The sequence below is a fragment of the Macaca mulatta genome, chromosome 16 (assembly GCF_049350105.2).
Source record: "Macaca mulatta isolate MMU2019108-1 chromosome 16, T2T-MMU8v2.0, whole genome shotgun sequence".
In the NCBI taxonomy this organism is placed as follows: Eukaryota; Metazoa; Chordata; class Mammalia; order Primates; family Cercopithecidae; genus Macaca; species Macaca mulatta.
Genome location: NC_133421.1, coordinates 63,986,714 through 64,006,870, shown reverse-complemented (window position 1 = coordinate 64,006,870; position 20,157 = coordinate 63,986,714). Strand labels below are relative to the sequence as shown.

The 20,157-nt window shown below is 53.1% G+C and overlaps 1 protein-coding gene across 19 annotated transcripts in view; it reads right to left on the bottom strand.

Annotated features, from left to right (window-relative positions):
- STARD3 (StAR related lipid transfer domain containing 3) overlaps window positions 1-20,157 on the bottom strand; it is a 26,818-nt gene extending 6,661 nt beyond the window's left edge. For 6 of the 19 annotated variants that reach the window (XM_077971476.1, XM_077971470.1, XM_001089498.5 and 3 more), the window contains exons 1-2: window positions 20,070-20,157; window positions 3,006-3,275 (exon numbers count right to left, since the gene is read on the bottom strand). In XM_077971476.1, the coding sequence (XP_077827602.1) occupies window positions 3,006-3,224 (219 nt within the window). In that variant the 5' untranslated portion in view covers window positions 3,225-3,275; window positions 20,070-20,157. Of the gene's footprint in view, window positions 1-1,469; window positions 1,588-3,005; window positions 3,276-3,560; window positions 3,644-4,667; window positions 4,712-7,719; window positions 7,980-19,020; window positions 19,169-20,069 lie in introns of those variants that run through there. The other 13 variants (XM_077971477.1, XM_077971471.1, XM_015119534.3 and 10 more) reach the window with 7 other exon arrangements.

Genomic DNA, 20,157 nt, shown 5'->3' with positions numbered 1-20,157 from the left:
CCTAAGGATCCAGGCCGCCCTGATAGGCAGGGCTAGCTTCCAGCACCCTGCCCAGGAAGGGGCAGGCTGGGAGGCTTGGGGGCTGTGCAGGGGAGGCAATGCGCCCTACACAGGGCCAGCAGAAGGGCGCTGGAAGCCCACCTCTGACGGAATTCCATCTCCCTCCCGGCACTGCAGTGCTCCATCTTCCCAGCCATAATCCATCTGAGCTGATGGGGGCTGGGGGTGGGCAGTGGTGTCAGACAGAGCCTCAGGTAGCAAATCAATTGATTAGGTTTATGCTTAATGGGCAAAATCCATCACGCTGCTGGAGAGGGTGGAGACAGAGTGGATGTGTCCTTGCCTCTGTCCCTACCCCAGTCAGCCAGACATTTTCACCAGGACCCCTGAGGCCTTGGCCCCAACTCCAATGTCCAGAGGTCTGAGGGAACTGGACGGACAGCAGGCCAGACTCTGGCCTGACTCCTTGGAAGCACAGGGGTGACAGGCCTAGGCTTCTTCAGCCACCTTGGAGAAGAGAGGACACAGGGGGACTCTGGGCGATGGAGCCCAGGAACCCTGGAGAGGAAGACCCCTCACAACTGCCTAGACCGGGGCTTCTGCTCTCCAGCAGGGCAGCCAAATCTGGCAGGGGGAGGCTTGTTAAAGATGCAGATGCTCCCCCACTGAGCACACAGCCCCACCATGTGCCTCTCTACCTCAAGCCCACCCCAGCCCCACGAAATCTGATGCCGCCTCTCCTCTGGCTGCTGCTGAGGCCTCCAGGCCTGCCACCTACCCACCCCACCCAACCCACACCACCCAACACTCCTCTTGCTCCTCAGACTCTGTCCTGGGCTCTGCAGCCCCTTCCACCCTCAGTCACTGGGCCTCAGAGCTCTGTCCTCCTTCCTCTTCTCTCCAGCCTGGGCACCCACTGGTGCTGACTGATCAGGACTCGGGACAGCCAAGTCTCAGCCCCTGCTTTGCCACTCTCTGGCTCCAAATCCCCTGCTCAGCACGACCCTACTGAGGTTCTTATAACCACTGGGCAACACAGACACAGTCTGTCAGCGAACTAAAAATATATATGCTCCCAAATATAAAACTAAAACTACAAGACTGAAAATCAATACAATATTAAATGTCTGCCAAGGGAAACATCATGCGCACTCTACTAATTGTTCAATGCAGGATTCTGAAATGTTTCATGACATCTGAAAACAATTAGTAAGTTAGACCTTCTCACTTTGCAATATTCCCAGGTATGCATGAGGACTGCAGAGCAATCGCAGCCAACACAGCCAAATAACTTCAAAGGCACAATTACAGAGGTCAGGCACAGTGGCTCATGCCTCTAATCCCAGCACTGTGAGAAGCCAAGATGGGAGGATCACTTGAGCCCAGCAGTTTGAGACCAGCTTGGGCAACATAGTGAGACTCCACCTCTACCAAAAAAAAAAAAAAAATAGCTACACGTGGTGGTGCACCTGTGGTCCCAGCTACTGGGGAGGCTGAGGTGGGAGGAACCTTTGAACCTAGGAGTCGGAGGCTACAGTGAGCTGTGATCACACCACTGCACTCCAGCCTGGCCAACAGAGCGAGACCCTGTCTCAAAACAAAAAAAAAAAAAACAAAAGTAAACTTATCAAAATCTTTTCAGCTCTTCTTGGGTAAGGAAACATGTATTCAATGAAGGATGCAGGTAAGTTTTAGTGTTTGCTTTGATGTCGGATGGGACCTTGAAAAGGAAGTCTGCCAAAGACGTCAGAAGCTCTGCAGAAGGCCCTGAGCCTGCTGGGCCACAGCTTTTTCATGGGTAAGATGGCCCCTAGGGCCATCCATGGCTGTGGCTCCAGCTCACTGAAGGTGCCAGCTCATCTCCAGGGCACAATGGACAGTCACCCTCAGAGCCCTGTCTCTCCCTCTAGCTCAACATGCCCAGCATCAAACTTATTTTCTTTGCCCCGAGCTGGCCCCTTCTCCGAGCTCATCACCTCTATTAACAAGACATTGTTTTCTTGTCACATAAGCTTGAGACCTGGAGGAAGGGCCCTTGCCATTCAGAACTCTGATGGGGAGCCCACGCTGCAGAAGGAAAACAAGGGGAGGACTCATGGGGCCGAGTCCCTTGCTGAGGTCATCGGGTCAATTCCAAGGAGGAGCTGGGACAGAACTGAGCCTGGAGTGCCCAGCTTCCAGAGCTCCTGCTTCTGTGGGCTTGGTCCTGCCCGGAGACCAGATCAAGCCACTGCCAACTAGACTGTGTTCCCAAGGGTGGGCCAAGCACTATGTGGGGTGGGGGTGGGGCAGCTCTGGTCTCCAGGCTGCCCAGCAGCATCTTATTAGAGCCACTGGGAACTGGGAGTTTTTCCTGTTTTGCTTCCCACTCTGCCCTCTGCTTTTATTTATTTATTTATTTATTTATTTGAGTCTGGGCTCAAGCGATCCTCCCACCTCAGACTCCCAAACAGCTGGGACAACAGGTGTGCACACCACACCTGGCTAGCATCTGCTTTTAGCACAGTGCCTAGGACACAGCAGAAACTCAAACAATGTTTGCTGAATGAACGAATGAATGAATGAATGATTGAACAAACAAATGAATGAACCAACTGGAGCTGGAGGGCAGTGGAGCAGTGGGGCAGTGGCAGGCAGAAAGAAGACAAAGGTTTCAACAGATCAGCCAGAGCTAGGTCTCCCCCTCCTCCTCTCTCGGGAGCCTCCACTAGGGGGCAGTATGGGGCAGAGGCCAAGAGCATGAACTCTGGAGCCACAGGGTGGGTTCAAGGCCGTGGCCTTCACACATGTGCATGCAGAGGGACCTTGGCCAAATGATGCAACCGCTCCGAACCCCTCCACAGCCCTTCATTCAGAATATGAGAACCCCTGTTGTTCCTCCCAGTCTTCATTTTACCCGGCTAATCAACCCCAGGGGAGAGGCAGCCCTCCCATGTGGCAGATGGACAAACCGAGGCCTGGGTGGCCTGCAACACAGCCTGTGCCCCAATCTCGCCTCCACTCACATTCAGTTCGATGATCCAGAGCAGGGAGATGAAGAGCAGGTCGAAGGTGACAAAGAGACAGAAGGTGCGGCGAACATCAGAGATGGCCCTGCGCTTCTCAGGTGGTGGAAGGAGGTGCGAGGAGAGGCTCTGGCTGTGGGACAGCGAGGAGCCCAGGGAGGCCACGGCGGGCAGGCTGCACTCCAAGTCTCGGGCCAGCTCCCCGGGCAGCTTGCTCATCCTGGTGGGCCCCCACCTCAGGGCGGGGAGGGCGGGGCCTCAGAGGCAGGGCTGGGAGAGATGCAAAGGCAGAGTCCAGTTAACCTCCTCCTGTCCCTCCCACACAGCCCCAAGGGTTGCCATTGGCTCCCAAATGCATTTGTCCCCACACTGAGTCCCAAGCCCACGGCCCAGGGCACTGTTGCCCAAACGTCCTCCACCAAACAGCCTGGCTCCTAGGTTGCAGGGCTGAGCATTCCGCTAATTATCTGTCCTTCCTGGTGCTCCCTGCCCCAAGCCCAGCAGCCACAGGGTTCACCCCTGGAGAGTTCTGGGGTCCCTCTGCTGGGTACCTACCCACTCCCGGATCCCTGGGACCGCAGCCTGCTCCTGCCAGGCCCAGCCCTGAGCTCCAGCCTCTGGTCCTGTCAACAGCCTCTGGGCCTGCCACCACCCCCAGGAGGAGAGGGCCCCAAGCTCTGTTCTTTGTTTTCCAAGCACAAAGCCACATTCCCTCCCAGCAGCCAATCTTCCCCTCCCACCCCCTAATCCATGGCAACTGGGAGGGCCTTCCTAGAGCAGTGTCTGTGTATCTGGAGCTATGGAGAGCAGGCATCTTGGTCCCTCTCAGCTCCACCGCCCCTTGCCCTGCCCAGGCCCAACCACCACCATCTCTTCCTGGACCACTGCAATCTGCTTCTCACGGGTGGGCCTCCAGGCTGCCTCTCTCATCCTCCTGCTCTTCACACAGCTGGCCTAGAGAACGCGTTCCAATGCCCTCCCAGGGTTCCCCACCCTTCTCAGGCTAACAGTCTCCTCCTCACCAGGCCCTCTCAGTCCAGGCCTGCGGGGTGGCCTCTGCCCAGCCCTTCTTCCTGTCTTGCTGCCACCGCCACTCTGGCCTTCTTTTACATCCCTCAATACAGCTGCCCTATCCTGCCTTGGGACCTTGGATCTGGCTCTCCCCATGCCTGGAATGTTCTCCCACAGACCTTTCAACAGGCAGCTCAAAAGTCCTCTTCTCAGAGAGCCTCCCACCCTCCTGCCCCCACTCACAGCATAACATAGTGAGCTGCCTTCCTTTCTTCACTGAGCTGGGTCACTAACTGAAATGATCTTTATTGTTTTCACTGTTTCCCCTTTTCTCACTAGACTGGAAACTCCACGGCCTCAGGGGCTTTATCTGACATGGTCACTGCTGTCTCCCTGGTGCCCAGCACAATGCCTGTCAGGCAATAGGTGCTTCCTGATTGTTGAATGAATGAATGCTCAGTGGGTCTCCTGGCCCTCAGCTCCATGCTACACAGCAGACAGCAACAGGGCAAACCCTAAAGAGAGGAGGAAGCAGCCACTCTGGAGGCCAGCCCGATGCTCTACCACCCCCCGCCCCATGTCCACTCAGGGCAGGATGGTTCTTCTTTTACAGATATGACAACCAAGGCCCAGAGAGGTGAATGGACTTACCCAATCCCTTACCATCCTGTGCCAACATCGGGCTCTCAGGAACCCTAAAGACAAAAGGAACTCTGGCACTCCCTCCCTGCAGGTAGCCCCCAGGCCTAGGGTCTCTGCTTCACCCATGTGCTGGGCTCTAAGAGGCCCCACCCCTTGGGTGAGAAGGAAAGGTCCCATTGAAAGTCAGAGAGGAGCTGAAGCAGGGACGCAAAAACTCACCAGCTTGGTGGGGCCTGAGCTTCTGGGACTTGACCAAGAGGCTCCCTGAGTCTCCCCCACACCCCAGCACCAGGGGGCAGTTTGGGGGCTAGAGGAAGGGGAGCTCTAGATGTTTGTCCCTGATCTTGGGAAAGCAAGATCTAAGCACTCTCCCCTCCTGACACGTCCCACCACACTTTCGCTATGTGGACTACCTTCCTGGGCCCCTCAGTCTACCACGTCCAAAACAAGCACAGCTGGCAGGAGGTTCTGAGCAAGCCAGCTCATCCATCCCTCTGCCCCGTGCAAGCCCCCACGAACAGGAACTGACTGTTCACAGCAGAGTCGGGGGACAGGCGAGGCAGAGGCACCAGGCCAAGGCTACTCCCAACACCACACTCTGAGCCCCAGGACAGGTTCATCTCCACAGTGCCACGGAGAAGCTGGGCTCAGCTCCGGAAAGAGGCAGTGGGGAGGGGATGTGACAGGCCGCTGGCAATGGGACCCTCAACATCCGTCAGCCAGATCTGTGCCAGACTGCACGCTCGGCACATCCCTCATGGTGACAGGATGCAGCTCCAGGGCAGGTGACATTTCCCTGTCTCTGACAGCCCTTTTGTTTGCAGCCAGACCTGTCTCCCTTCCTCACTCTCTCCATCTCTCCTCATCTTTTGTATCTGTTTCACAAAGTAACTTTCCATCTGTGTGGGGTTTTGTTTGTTTTTTTAGAGGCAGGGTCTTGCTCTGTCAACCAGGCTGGAGTGCAGTGGCACGATCATGGCTCACTGCAGCCTTCAACTCCTGAGCTCAAGTGATCCTCCTGCCTCAGCCTCCCAAGTAGCTGAGACCACAGGCGCCCGCCACCACACCAGGCTAATTCATTTTATTTTATTTTTTTTAGAGACGGGGGTCTCACTATGTTACCCAGGCTGGTCTCAAACTCCTGGGCTCAAGGATCCTACTGTTTTGGCTTCCCATGGTGTTGGGATTACAGGCATGAGTCACTGCGCCTGGCCTATATTTCTTGTAAGTATCTTTTTACCTGTCTCCCTCTCCCTCTCCCATGTCTGTCATTTCGGGTTTGTTTGAAATGATGGACATTTATCATCTCCCAGTTCAGGAGGCTGGAAGTCTGAGAAAGGTGTTGGGAGGGCCGTACTCCCTCTGACCCCTTCCTTGCCTCTTCCTGGCTCCTGGCGGTATGTGAGCAATCTGTGCGAGCAATCTGGTGTGATTCGGCTTGTAGCCACACACGTCGACCTGTCTTCGTGGTCACATGGCGCTCTTCCCATGTGTCCATCTTCACACGGCCATCTCTTGATACAGACACCAGTCATACTGGGCCACCCTCCTCCAGTATGACCTCACCTTGACTGATCACATCTGCAATGATCCCGGTTCCAAATAAGGTCACATTCTGAGGTACAGGCGGTTAGGACTTCACCGTATCCTTTTTTGGGGGACACGATTCAACCCCTAACAGTAACCTATCTGTTTTTTTAAGAGATGGGGTATTCTTGAAATCCTGGGCTCAAGCAATCCTCCCTCCTTGGTCTCCCAAAGTACTGGGATTACCCATTAGCAGTAACTTACGGCTTTAGTGTCTGCTTTATCTTTCTTACATTTCTTTTGTACAAAAGAATATACTTCCTTTGTATATATTTCTTTTTCTTCTCTGTGGCCCAGGCTAGAGTGCAGTGGCACAATCCCGGCTCACTGCAACCTCCACCTCCCGGGTTCAAGTGATTCTCCTGCCTCAGCCTCCTGAGTAGTTTGGATTACAGGCACACGCCACCATGTCCAGCTAACTTTGTATTTTTAGTAGAGATGGGGTTTCGCCATGTTGGCCAGGCTGGTCTCGAACTCCCAACCTCAGGTGATCTGCCTGCCTTGGCCTCCCAAAGTGCTGGGATTACAGGCGTGAGCTACCGTGCCTGGCCTTATATTTCTTATATCCTTTCTTTCTTTCCTTTTTTTTTTTTTTTTTGAGACAGAGTCTCGCTCTGTCGCCCAGGCTGGAGTGCAGTGGCCAGATCTCAGCTCACTGCAAGCTCCACCTCCCGGGTTTATGGCATTCTCCTGCCTCAGCCTCCTGTAGCTGGGACTACAGGTGCCTGCCACCTTGCCCGGCTAGTTTTTTTGTATTTTTTAGTAGAGACGGGGTTTCACCATGTTAGCCAGGATGGTCTCGATCTCCTGACCTTGTGATCCGCCTGTCTCGGCCTCCCAAAGTGCTGGGATTACAGGCTTGAGCCACCGCGCCAGGCCTTATTCTTTCTTTCTTACATGGACAGTAGCTTGCTACAGATGCTCTCTTGCTTGTTATTTTTTCATTAACAGTATATCCTGGTGAGCACTCCATATCAGTTTTACATTGTCTTTCTCGTTCTTTGATAGAGATGCTTGGTACTCCATTTTATAGACAAACCCTAGTTTATTCAGTCTCCCATGAATGAGCACTTAGATTTGTAATTCCAGAAATGCTGCAATGAATAACCTTGAGCATATATACACACACAGACATATTCCCGTTGTTGGAAATATATCTCCAAGACAGATTCCTAGAAGTGGTATTGCTGGGTCAAATTGCATATGTGGTTTTGTGAGGTACTGCCAAGTTCCCTTTGCAGTTTGCACTCCCACTAGCAATGTACAAGAATGCCTGTTTCCCCACAGCCCACAGAACATATCGTCATCCATGTCTGTCTGTATTTCTCCCCATCTGGGTCTTCCTCTCAATCTATCTCCCATTTATGAGTCTTTCTCTTCACTCCCATCAGTCTCTCCCCCTTTCTCCACATTTCTCTCTCTCTTTTCTCCTCTATCTGCCTCTCTCCTCCCTCCTTCCCTCCTTAGTCCTTGCCTCACTTCCAGGTGCTGTCGCTTGCCTACTCCAGGCTACTTCTGTGTCTGTCTTTCCCTCTGACTTTCTCTCTCCCTGGGGACAGGACTTCGATGGCAGCAGCTTGGGTGTGAGACGCACTTGGAGTGGCAACCACACTGACACTCACACGCCCAGACGTCCCTGTCGAAGCGAGAGACACAGATGGGGCTAGAGCAGAGGTGTTGCGGGAGCCCCGGAGAGTTGAAGATGCCAGGGAGTGTGGGAGCCAAGCATGGGGGCTCGAAGGCAGGGGCGGTGGCAGTTGGCCAAGAGTCAAAGAAAGGGGGTTCGATATCACCCTCCCACCGAAAGCAGCTCAAGGTCCAAATGACAGCCTGTACAGTAGGCAGAGCACTGGCCCGGAGTTAAGGAACCTGTACCCCAGTCTCCAGGTAACCACTAATTCCACGTAACTCTGGACAAGTCCTTCTCACCAAGCCTCTGTTTATCTGGGGGAAAGTCAGTGGTTTTTTTCAATCATCTCCCTCCGCCTTTTTTTAAAGAGAGGATCTCACTCTGTCATCCAGGCTGGAGTCCAGAGGCGTGAACATGGCTCACTGTAGCTTTGACCTCCTGGGATCAAGTGATCCTCCTGCCTCAGCCTCCCAAGTAACTGGGACCACAGGCACACGCCATTATGCTCAGCTTATTTATTTATTTATTTATTTATTTATTTATTTATTTATTTATTTTGAGATGGAGTCTCGCTCTGTCGCCCAGGCTGGAGGGCAGTGGCGCCGTCTCTGCTCACTGTAAGCTCCACCTCCTGGGTTCAAGCGATTCTCCAGCCTCAGCCTCCCGAGTAGCTGGGACTACAGGTGCCCACCACCACGCCAGGCTAATTTTTTGTATTTTTAGTGGAGATGGGGTTTCACCGTGTTAACCAGGATGGTCTCAATTTCCTGACCTCATGATCCGCCCGCCTCAGCCTCCCAAAGTGCTGGGATTACAGGCATGAGCCACCGCGCCCGGCCATGCTTAGCTAATTTTTAAAGTTTTTGTACAGACGAGGTCTATGTTGCCCAGGCTGGTCTTGAACTCCTGGGCTTAAGCGATCCTCCCACTTCAGCCTCCCAAAGTACTGGGACTACAGGCATGAGCCACCGCACCTGGCTACAAACCACCTCCTTTTCAAAGCAAGATAAACATTTAAAATAATAATACCAGCCGGGCGCGGTGGCTCAAGCCTGTAATCCCAGCACTTTGGGAGGCCGAGACGGGTGGATCACGAGGTCAGGAGATCGAGACCATCCTGGCTAACACGGTGAAACCCCGTCTCTACTAAAAAATACAAAAAATTAGCCAGGCGCGGTGGCGGGCGCCTGTAGTCCCAGCTATTCGGGAGGCTGAGGCAGGAGAATGGCGTAAACCCGGGAGGCAGAGCTTGCAGTGAGCTGAGATCTGGCCACTGCACTCCAGCCTGGGTGACAGAGCGAGACTCCATCTCAAAAAAAAAAAAAAAAAAAAAATACCTTACTTGGAACCTCAATATATAAAACAGATAAAAACCAGACTGCTATGGGTAAAAGCAGCTACTGAATCCCACCTTTCAGCCTTTCCTCAAACTCCAGCATCACCCTGAGCGAGGCCTCGTTGGCTGCAGTTTGAAAATGGGGCTCACTCAGATGACTTTGGAAGGTCTTTGAGCTCCATCACACCACCTGCCAGTCTAAGTGATAAAAACCTGCCGTGGCGTGGAACTGCCCTGCGCAGTCCCCAAAGTGCTCATTCTCTGGCTGACTGTAGGCTGCCGAGCCCTGGAGGCATCACAGCTAGCGCCAGCGCCCACCCACCACACCCACCCTCCTGATGAGGGGGAGGCAGGAATGGACAATACGGAGACGGCCCAGCCCCCTGGGAGCAGCACCCTACCCACTGCCAAAAGCCCACTGGTTGCTGTCACTGGCCTCTCCCAAGCACCTTCCGAACTGTCAGAGGGGAACAGCGGGGAACAGCACGTGTGGTGTGAAAGAGTCTGCCTGGGATGGCTGCAGACTTGACAATCGAATGTCTGCGGAAGCTGAACTGCTAAGGCTTGGGGAGGGAGTGAGAGTGGGAGGTAGGAGGGAAAGTGGAGGGTTTCTTTTTTTTCTTTTTTGAGACATAGTCTCGCTCTGTCACCAGGCTGGAGTGCAGTGGCGTGATCTCGGCTCACTGCAACCCCTGCCTCCCAAATGCAAGTGATTCTCCTGCCCCAGCCTCCCGAGTAGCCAGGACTACAGGTGTCCACCACCACGCACGGCTAATTTTTATATTTTTGGTAGAGATGGGGTTTCACCACATTGGCCAGGATGGTCTCAATCTCTTGACCTCGTGATCCGCCTGCCTTGGCCTCCCAAAGTGCTGGGATTATAGGCGGGAGCCACCGTGCCCAGCAAAAGTGGAGGTTTTACCATCCTGGGTTACAGGGGGAAGTGGGTGGGGAGGGAGGAAAGTCAGGTGCCAGGGCACAGAGGATTATTCCTGAGGCAAAGGGAAGGGGTGGGCACAGGCCCCCACACCCCTTCCCAGGCCTTCTCTTCCTCACCCCAGGATACAGTAGTACCAGCCCCACTTGTAATGGGGTTTTGGGTGGTGTGCTGGACTCAGGGCAAACATGAGGTGGCTGGTATCATGGAAAAAGGAATGGACTCTGAGGTCACAGTTCAAATCTCAGACTGCCCCCTTCCTAGCTGTGCGATCTGGGGCAAAGCATAACCCTTCTGAGACTCTGTTTCCTCAGCTGCATTAAAACAGGCAACAATAGGCTGGGTGTGGTAGCTAAGGCCTATAATCCCAGCACTTTGGGAGGCCAAGGAGGAAGGACTGCTTGAGCCCAGGAGTTCAAGACCAGTCTGGGCAACACAGCAAAGCCCTATCTCTACAAAAAATATAAAAATTCGCCAGGTGTGGTAGCACACAACTGCAGTTCCAGCTACTCAGGAGCCTGAGGAGGAAGGATCACTTGAGCCGGGGAGGTGAGGTTGCAGTGGGCTGAGATTGTGCCACTGCACTCAAGCCTGGGTTACAAAGGGAAACCCTGTCTCAAAACAAAACAACAAACAACAAACAAAAGGTTAAAATGGTAAGTTTTATATTATGCATATTTTACCATGACAAGAAAAGGCAAGAAGCCAGACATGGTGGCTCACGCCTGTAATCTCAGCACTTTGGGAGGCTGAGGCAGGTGATCACCTGAGGTCAGGAGTTTGAGACCAGCCTGGCCAACATGGCAAAACCCTGTTTCTACTAAAACACAAAATATAGCCAGGTGTGGTGGCATGCACCTGTAGTCCCAACTACTTGGGAGGCTGAGGTGGGAGGATTGATTGAACCTGAGAGGCGGAGGTTGCAGTGAGCCGAGATCGCGCCACTGCACTCCAGTCTGGGTGACAGAGTGAGACTCTGTCTCAAAAATAAAAAAATAAAAAGGCAAGAATCCCTGTGTCACAGGGCTGGGTGTTGAGGTAGGTCTCAGGAAGGAGTATGGTAAGTGCTTGGTCAGTGGTGGTTGAGATAGACTAAGTAGCTGGCAAGACTTTTCAGGTAAGTGGGGGCTGGGAGCAGTGGCTCAGCACTTTGGGAGGCTGAGGCAGGAGGATCACTTGAGGTCAGGAGTTTGAGGTCAGCCTGGCCAACATGGTGAAATCTCATCTCTACTAAACATACAAAAAAATTAGCCAGGCATGGTGGTGTGTGACTGTAATCCCAGCTACTTGGGAGGCTGAAGCAGGAGAATCACTTGAACCCGGGAAGTGGAGGTTACAGTGAGCTGAGATCACACTATTGCACTCCAGCCTGGGTGACAAAGCGAGACTCTGTCTCAAAAAAAAACAAAACAAAAGAAAAACCTTGTAAGTAAGAGGTAAATTGTGAGAGGGGGAGGTTAAATACACTACAGTGACATATAATAAAAATCACCCTAAAAGGCCTGGGTTCAAATCCGAACTCTACAATTCACCTGCTGTGTGGCTCAGAGCAAGCTCCCTAACCCTCTAGCCTGGTTCCTTCATCTATAGAAAGGCCAGGTTATTCCAGCTGCAGGCAGAGGTGAATTCCAGGTTGGGGGAGGGACAGGAAGTAGAGGACTGTCCTGGCTCCCTGCATAGGCTCTTAGGGGAGTGCAGGGGCAGAGACCGGTCCCTCTGCAATTGCAAGCTCCCACCCAGGAAGCAGCATCAGCTGACCCTTCACGCAGACAGAAGAGGAGGACAGCAGGATGGCTAAGCCGCCTCCCACTCACCCACCCCCAATTTTCAATTTCCACAAATCTCAGGCTGCAGAACCACAGACGGGGTTCCCTGCTAGCCCTTGGTCATACCCCAGGCCAGCCACCTTTCTTCAGGGAGGCAGCTCCAAAGCCCAGCTGACCGATCACAGCTCTCAGTAGGCATTTATCAGCCAAGGCAAGTCTGCGATTTTTTTTTTTTTCTTTTTTTTTGAGAGAGGGTCTAGCTCTGTCACCCATGCTGGAGTGCGGTGGTATGATTACAGCTCACTGCAACCTCAAACACTCCCCAGCTCAAGTGATCTTCCTGCCTTAGCCTCTGAGTAGCTGGGACTATAGGCAGACGCTACCATGCCAGACTAATTTCTAATTTTTCTTTCTTTCTTTTTTTTTTTTTTTTTTTTTTGTAGAGACAGGGTCTCACTATGTTTCCCAGGCTGGTCTCAAACTCCTGGACTCAAGCAATCCTCCCACCTCGGCCTCCCAAAGTGCTGGAATTACACCACACTTAGGCTTTTATACCTGGCCTAGGCCTGTGATTTGAACAAAGTCACCTACTCACTGTGCAAGCCTCCACTGCTGCATCTGTAAACTGAGGCTACCTGTCTTGACCCTGGGCTGTCTGGGGCACCAAAGGAGACAATGATAATGATTAGCGTGCCTAGGACAGTGCCTGGCACCACAGAGTAACTGGTTAATGTCTAACCATATAGAAATTAACTACCGCTATCGCTTCCAGTCTCCTGGCCCTTTCCCACCTCCTAGCCTCCCAGGGAGGGCTAGGCCAAACTTTACAAGTTCCACCTACTGCTTATTCCACAGAGCTGTGCTCTGGGACTCAGGGGGAAGGGGAACAAGTCTCATCTATATCCAAAGATGACTCACATCTCTGGGCAGAGTGAGTTCTCCAAATCCCCCAGAGGCTAGAGGAACAGTAGACACAGGTCCTCCACACATCCCCCTGCCATATTCCACAGGAAATGCTAGCACCAGCACCCCCTGCCCATGGGGGCTTCCCAGGAAGTCCCTAACTCAGTACAAACCAGGATCAGTGAAGCTGAGAGAACTGGACTCCATGCCAGGAGATGGGTCAAACCTCAGATTTCCACCTTGCTAGTCACTTAACCTCACCATGCCTCAGTTTCCTCCCCTGTAAAATGGGGTTAACAATATCACCTACTCCTTATAGGTTTATATGGATTAAATGACTTATTCAATGCAATGGCCTAGAAGAGATTCTGACACAGAGTGGTGGCTGCATGAGGGTTAGCTGGGATTACTTTCCTGCTCTTCTCCAGAGAAAGAGAGGGTCTTGAACTCTGACTGACTGGTGAGATGGCTTCAGGCCAGGCCTGGGGTTGTTTTGAGTCAAGCAGCCCTGTCAATGCCAAGTTAACAGAGAGTCCGCAGAGGGTAGAAGGCAGAGGCCCTGGGTGTGGAGGAGGTTGGTCTTGGTCTGTGTCCCGCTGCTGGCTGGCCCAGGAGGGTGCTGGTTAGGGGAACGCAGGATAGCAGACCAGAGAGGCTGCACAGCATCCAGATGGGCCGGTGCAGAAGACACAGATCCAGCTGGCCGTGGCCTCCGGTGGCACCCTGCAGACATCATCTCCTTAATGCATCACACCCCCTCCCAGAAGCTATAGTGATGACTCATGGGAAGGAGAGCTGCCCACAGTCCCCCAGCCAGGAAGGGGCACAGCGGAGCCGACCCCAGAGGAACATGACCTTCCCCCATGCCAGGCTGGGACCTTCTAAGTACAAATGTTGCTGCCTGCAAGAGCCCTTGCTAGCTGGGGGACAGTGTGTCAAGAGGCCCTCTTTGGGCTTAGCAGTCATCTGGTCACACCTCCCTTCCACATCCAACCATGAGCAAATCCTGTTGTCTCTTTCTGTAAAATCCAGCCAGTATCTGCCCACTGCTCACCTACCACTATGTCACCCTGTCCAGCCATCACCTCTACCTGCCACTCTTCCTTGTCCTCACCGCTTCAGCCTGTTCTCAACACAGCAGCCACAGAGATCCTGTTAAAAACCAGACCACATCTCACCAGTGCCCCAACCTCCAATGGTTTCTCCAGAATAAAGGCATAAATCCCCACCCTAGCCTACAAGTCCTTCTCTTCCCCTTTCCTCTTCCCCTCAAGCTCTCTACTCCAGTCACACTGGTCCCTCACTGTCCGCGGACGCATCAAGCATGCTCCTACCCCAGGGCCCTTGCACCTGCTGCTCTGTCAGGAGCTCCTCCCCAGGTCTTTGCATGACTTGCTCTCTCACTCCAATGAGGTCCCTATGCAAATGTCCCTTTGGAGAGACCATTCCTGAACCCTTATTTAGCCCCCACCCTCCATCCCTTACCCTGCTGTATTTTTCTTCACAGCACTTGTCACCCCTGACATATGATACATTCACTGGTCTGTGTTTACTGCCCATCGTCTCCCACTGGAATGCAAACTCCATGAGAGCAAGGACTTCCTGTGCTTTGCTCCCTGCTGCATGCCCAGTACCAGAACTGTACCAGGCTCAGAGTGGGCTTCCAGGAAATGCACTGAACGGCCATTTATACCCTTCCCTACAGCAGCACATGCACAAGTGCACATGGACACTCACGCCCAGCTGGGAGAGCAGCCCCTCCCTGCCCAGGCTGCCTCTCCCGGAGCTGGACTCCACCCTCTGCGGGGGTCTTCCCTGCCCAGAGCCCAGGCACTCTCTCCACAAGAAGGCAAGAGGAACTGGTTTCCTGGGGGCCCTCAGGCAGGGTGCCTGCTCCCCTCCCTGAGCCTGACTTGTAGGGAGAAGACTCAAGGTGAGTTAACCTTGAGTCTTTGATAACAGGGGAGGGTTAAGGAGGAGGGAGGTCTCCAGACCCCAGAACTCTTCTTTTGCTATGTGGGTCAACACTCGCAGCCTCTACTCTGCTGATCATTGGCTGCTCCCAGGACACACCACAGCCCATCGCCTGGGCTCCCTGTTTCCTCATTCTTGAATGACCTCCTTCCTTTGGGGAGAACTCTGGCGCTTCAGACGACTAGTTCAAATGTCACCTCCTGGGCAGAGCTTCTCCTCACCCTTCAGACTCCCCTGACCTTTCAGAACTCTGGGTCAGCACTTCCCTTATCATAGCTAGATGTCTCTAGGCCATCTGTCCTAAGCCCTTGAGGTCCAAGTCACAATTGCAGCGCCTGGCCATGATACATGTCTAGTAAGGTAGCCTGTGGATCCGTAATGTCCACCTTGGAACAGAGGAAAGGATGTGGGTTTGGGGTTGGACACCAGTCCTGGAGGCAAAAACCTAACGCCATTCCTTATTAGATTGTGTGCCCTTGACCAAACCACTGGGTTTCCCTGAACTTCAGCCTCCTTTTCTTTAAAATGGGGAGAATATAGTGCCTACTTCACAGAGCTTGAAGGGATTAGAAATAACACATGCAGTGTCTGTGCTTAATTAACAGCAGCTATTACTACTATTCCCCATGGGGACAGTGTTAGAGGCAGGGCGCTGGCCAGGCAGGTCCAGCATAGCACTTTGCCCAAACTGAGAGTCTCAGCAGTACTGCTAAATGGAAGGTAGACCCCGGCTTCAGGGGGCCGACCCAGAATGGCACTTTTTTTTTTAAGAGACAGGTCTCACCATGTTGCCAGACTGGAGTCTGGCAACATGGATTCACAGGCTGGATTCACAGGCGCAATCATAGGACACTGTGGTCTCAAACTCCTAGGCTCAAGCCTCAGCCTCCCAAGTAACTCTGGGTCAGCACTTCCCTTATCACAGCTAGATGTCTCAAGGCCATCTGTCCTAAGCCCTTGAGGTCCAAGTCACAGTCACAGTGCCTGGCCACGGTACATGTCTAGTAAGTCAGCTAGTCTGTGGATCCGTAATGTCCACCCTGGAACAGGAAAAAGGGTACGGGTTTGGGGTTGGGCATCAATCCTGGAGTCAAAAACTTGGGAGTAGGTTCCCAAGTAGTTGAGCCTACAGGTATGTATCACTGCGCCTGGCTAGGATGGCACATTCAGGGTTACTGGCCCATGCCATCAGCCTCGGGACAGCTGGCTGACTGGCCCTACTGTAGCCCTCCACAGAGGATTTGGGAAATCCCCTGGAGAAGTGGGAGTGTAGAGAGAGGAGGACACAGCTACAATGACAAATAAGACCCAAAGTCAAAGCCTGGCTCCGTTTCTCCTTTCCTTCCGAGGAAGCGGAAGGCGAAGAGTTAAGCCAAACAGAAACAAGACTCACCACCACACACTCCTCCCCCAGCCGAGCTGGGGAGGCTCTGCGGTTGCAGTGTACAGGAAGACCCTAACACACTGAGATCCACTCACCCTCCTTTCCCCTTGTGCCAGGCCCTGTGAATCATCAGGGATGCCCCCAGTTCTGTGATTCCATGACCTCTGACCCACTCAGGGCCAGTGAATCAGGCCCCACCTGCCCCCTTCGTGCTGCTACTAAACCAATGAGGTCGAGTTCCCAAGGTTACTCCGGAAAGGGCCAGTCATCTTCGGGAGAAAAGGCTCTCTCAAGAAAAGGCTCCCAGAGGGCGAAGAACAAGGGGGGGGGGCGCGGTTTTAGCACAGGATCCTTCAGGCACCAACCCTGCCTGGACAAAGCCAGGATTAGCCTCTCCTCAGCCAGAAAAAGGGACACTTATTTTTTGTCCCACTGATGTGGCAGCTGCCCCCTTGGAGGCTGGGACCCCAAGGCAGTTTCTGAGAGACATGCAGACCTGGAGTCAGGAGACAGTTCTTTAAATCCCTGCTGAGTGATCTTGACCTTACCTCCCCTGAACCTCAGCTTCCTTATCTGTAAAGTAGAGCCAACAAGGTCTCGCACTCAGTGGAACAGGCACAAGCTGCCAGATGTGCTGGATTTTTGGTCTCCCGCACACTGCTCTCCCTTAACAAGTCTAGCTGTGTGAGAGCTCAACTTAATGCAACACGCAGGTACCAAGGGCTACAGCGTGCTGGACACAGTGCAAGTCCTGGGGCCACAGGACCCTGTTCTGGTCCATCAGGGACTCTGGGTCTGGTGAGGAAGACTGGCAGATAAATAATATCATGCTGTGATCAGCGCTTTCAGGGAGGAATGAACAAAGGACCGTGGGCTCCCAGAGAAGGGATCATCTGACCCAGGCTGGAATGAGTGAAGTCAAAAAAGCCACAGGGAGGAGGTCATCTGACCCTGGCCTTGAAGAGTCAGCATCTATCAGCTGGAGGCAAGGAGGGTGGGCATTACAGGCAGGCAAAAGAGCTCCAAAAAAGGCCCAGCCCAAAGGCATGCACCATGGCCCTACCCAGGGGGCCTGGCCCCAAACACCAGGTACTAAGCCTCCAGAGCACAGATGCCCCCAGGCATGGTCCCTCCTGGCTCCCAAGTCAAGGGATGCTTCCTTATGGCCAATACAGGAAAGGAATTGCCAGCCTCAGCAGAGGACGCTGCCTCTGTCTTCCTCAGCTCCGTCTGCCGTTCCCCCACCCAGCCACCATCTACTGGAGCTCTGTTCAGAGGACCCAGCTTTCTGATCTCTGAGCCCACTCCAGCCTCTGCCTCCTTCTGATAAAATCCTCCCCTCGCTTTATAGCCCCCATTAACTGTCAGCTCCTCAGAAGCCACCCCTGGTCTTTTTCTCCCTCTAGTTCCCAGCTCTGTATACATTTCTCTAGATTGAATGCTTGCCATGTAACATGCACACATTTCCAGATTGGTTTTCCCGAACAGACCAGGTCTGAGCCCTTTTCACTCTTGAATCTTCACTCAATAAATCCAGATCCTGACCGCCGTGTCCTCCACTCTAGCATTTTATTTATTGACAAAGAGCCAGGCTCTATCAAATGACTAGTAAACCACATCGACCATCCTCAGACAACTTATGAAATTAAAAATCATAACTGGTGAGCTATGTTGTCCTTACATAATAGTAATAACTATCTTTTTATTTATTTATTTGAGAAACAGGATCTCACTGTGTCCTTCACACTAGAGTGCAGTGGCACAACCATACCCCACTGTAACTTCAGATTCCCGGGTTCAAGGGATCCTCCCACACGTACCACCATGCTCAGCTAGTTTTTAAAATTTTTGTAGCAATGGGATCTCACTATGTTGCCCAGGCTAGTTGCAAACACCTGGCCTCAAGCGATCCTCCTGCCTTGCCTCCCAAAGTGCTGGGATTACACTGCACCCAGGCAACTCACTTTTATTGAGCATTCTTGTGCCTAGCACTGGTTTAAGACCTAAACCTACAATATTTCATTCAATCCTCACAACCCTATGAAGTAGGGACATTCCTACCTCCCTTTTACAAGTGAGGAAACTGCGTAGCTGACTTCATCAAGGTCACCAAACAGGTCAGAGCCCAGGCAGTCTGATCCAGGAGTCTGTATTCTCAGCTACTATGCTATTATGGACAGGGTGCTACAGGACACAGAGGGGCAATTAACCTTGGGGGTTGGGGGGGTGCAGTGCTGCCTGCGCTGAAAAACCTGTAGAAGGTAGCTCAGCAGACAAGAGAAGGAGGTTTTCTTTTTTTTTTTTGAGACGGAGTCTCGCTGTGTCTCCCAGGCTGGAGTGCAGTGGTGTGATCTCGGCTCACTGCAAGCTCCGCCTCCCGGGTTCACGCCATTCTCCCGCCTCAGCCTCCCAAGTAGCTGAGACTACAGGCGCCAGCCACCACGCCCGGCTAGTTTTTTGTATTTTTAGTAGAGACGGGGTTTCACCATGTTAGCCAGGATAGTCTCGATCTCCTGACCTCGTGATCCACCCGCCTCGGCCTCCCAAAGTGCTGGGATTACAGGCTTGAGCCACCGCGCCCGGCCTGAGAAGGAGGTTTTCAAGCGGCGGGGGCTGGTGTGTGCAAAGTGACGAAGATATGAACAGCAAGGGTAGGCATGGCACATGCCGCAGTGCCATATTATTGGACCTTAGGGTGCACATAGGAGACTGCTAGGTCAGATCACAGAGAGCCGTGTAAATTGTGCTAGGCGTTCAGCACATAGGCAACAGAAAGCCAGAAAAAGGTTATCAGCAAGGAATTGGCACCATCAGACTTGTGTTCTAAAAGGATCACAAGACTTACAGTTTGGAGACTGGGTTGCAAGCTGCCAGGGCTGGACTGTTGGGAATTGACAACACATCAACAGCGTGGTAACAGAAGAGATGGAGTGGGCCCAGTGTGAAGGATGTTCACGAAGTTGGCAGTACTAGGTCACTTTTAAGATGTGGGACTTGAAAGAGAGGAGAAAGTGTAAGGTAATTACCAGATTTCTGCCTGGGTTAGGGTAGAGGAAGAATTAATCTGCACGGAAAAGACCAGTTCAAGTTTGGATCCGGTGAGCTCCACGTGAAGCAGAGCTGTCCCAATGGCCGCTGGATAATCAAGCGTGGAGCTCCAGGGAAGGGCTGCGCTGAAGATGTGGATCTGGGTATTTAGTTGGCGTAAAGCTGAAGCCGTCGGGGTAAATGAGACCACTGAGATTCAGTGTACAGAGCGAGGAGTTGGGTGACAGAGGAAAACGTGAAGCGGGACTTCTGACCGACTGTCAGAGCGGTAGGAAGAAAACCAGGAGACACTGACTAAGCCAAAACAGGGGTGGGGTGGGGGAACGTGTCATTAGGAATGAGTGTCAATGGTACTATGCACCTCTAAGAACTCAAGACTTTAAAGGGCCCTTTTAATATCAATTAGGAAGTTATTCACAGCCGTTTCCAAAGGAAGTTGGGGAGATAAGGGAGGACACTGAGACGCAGACCTACCGGAATGCGTAGATGTTTTCCTCTCATCCCAGATTCCGACCCCTCCCCATACCTGCCCCTGCTCGTAACACCCAGACACCTTCCCCTCGCCTCTCTCCTCAGTTAAGACGGAGGTTTTGGAAGGAGATCCCGAACGCCCTCCTCGGGCTCCCCAGGATAGGGGGGTCGCCAAGAGTCAGTGCTGGAGACCCCGACCCGCGCGGGGCGGAGCGAAGCGAGGCCAGGCAGAGGAAGGGGGCGGAACCTGAGACGCAGCGGGTGTGGGAAGGGTCGGATGGAAACCAGCATAGACAGCGGATGGGGAAGCGGGTTCGACCAACGGGAGACGGCCCTTTCACGCCACCCGCTCCCACCGACCGCTCTGGGACCCACCTGCTCCATATCAGCCACGGCCCCGGCTCTTCCCGCCCCAGTCGCAGTCCGGCTCCGCAGCCTCAGTAGCGCCTCAGAGCGGAAGAAG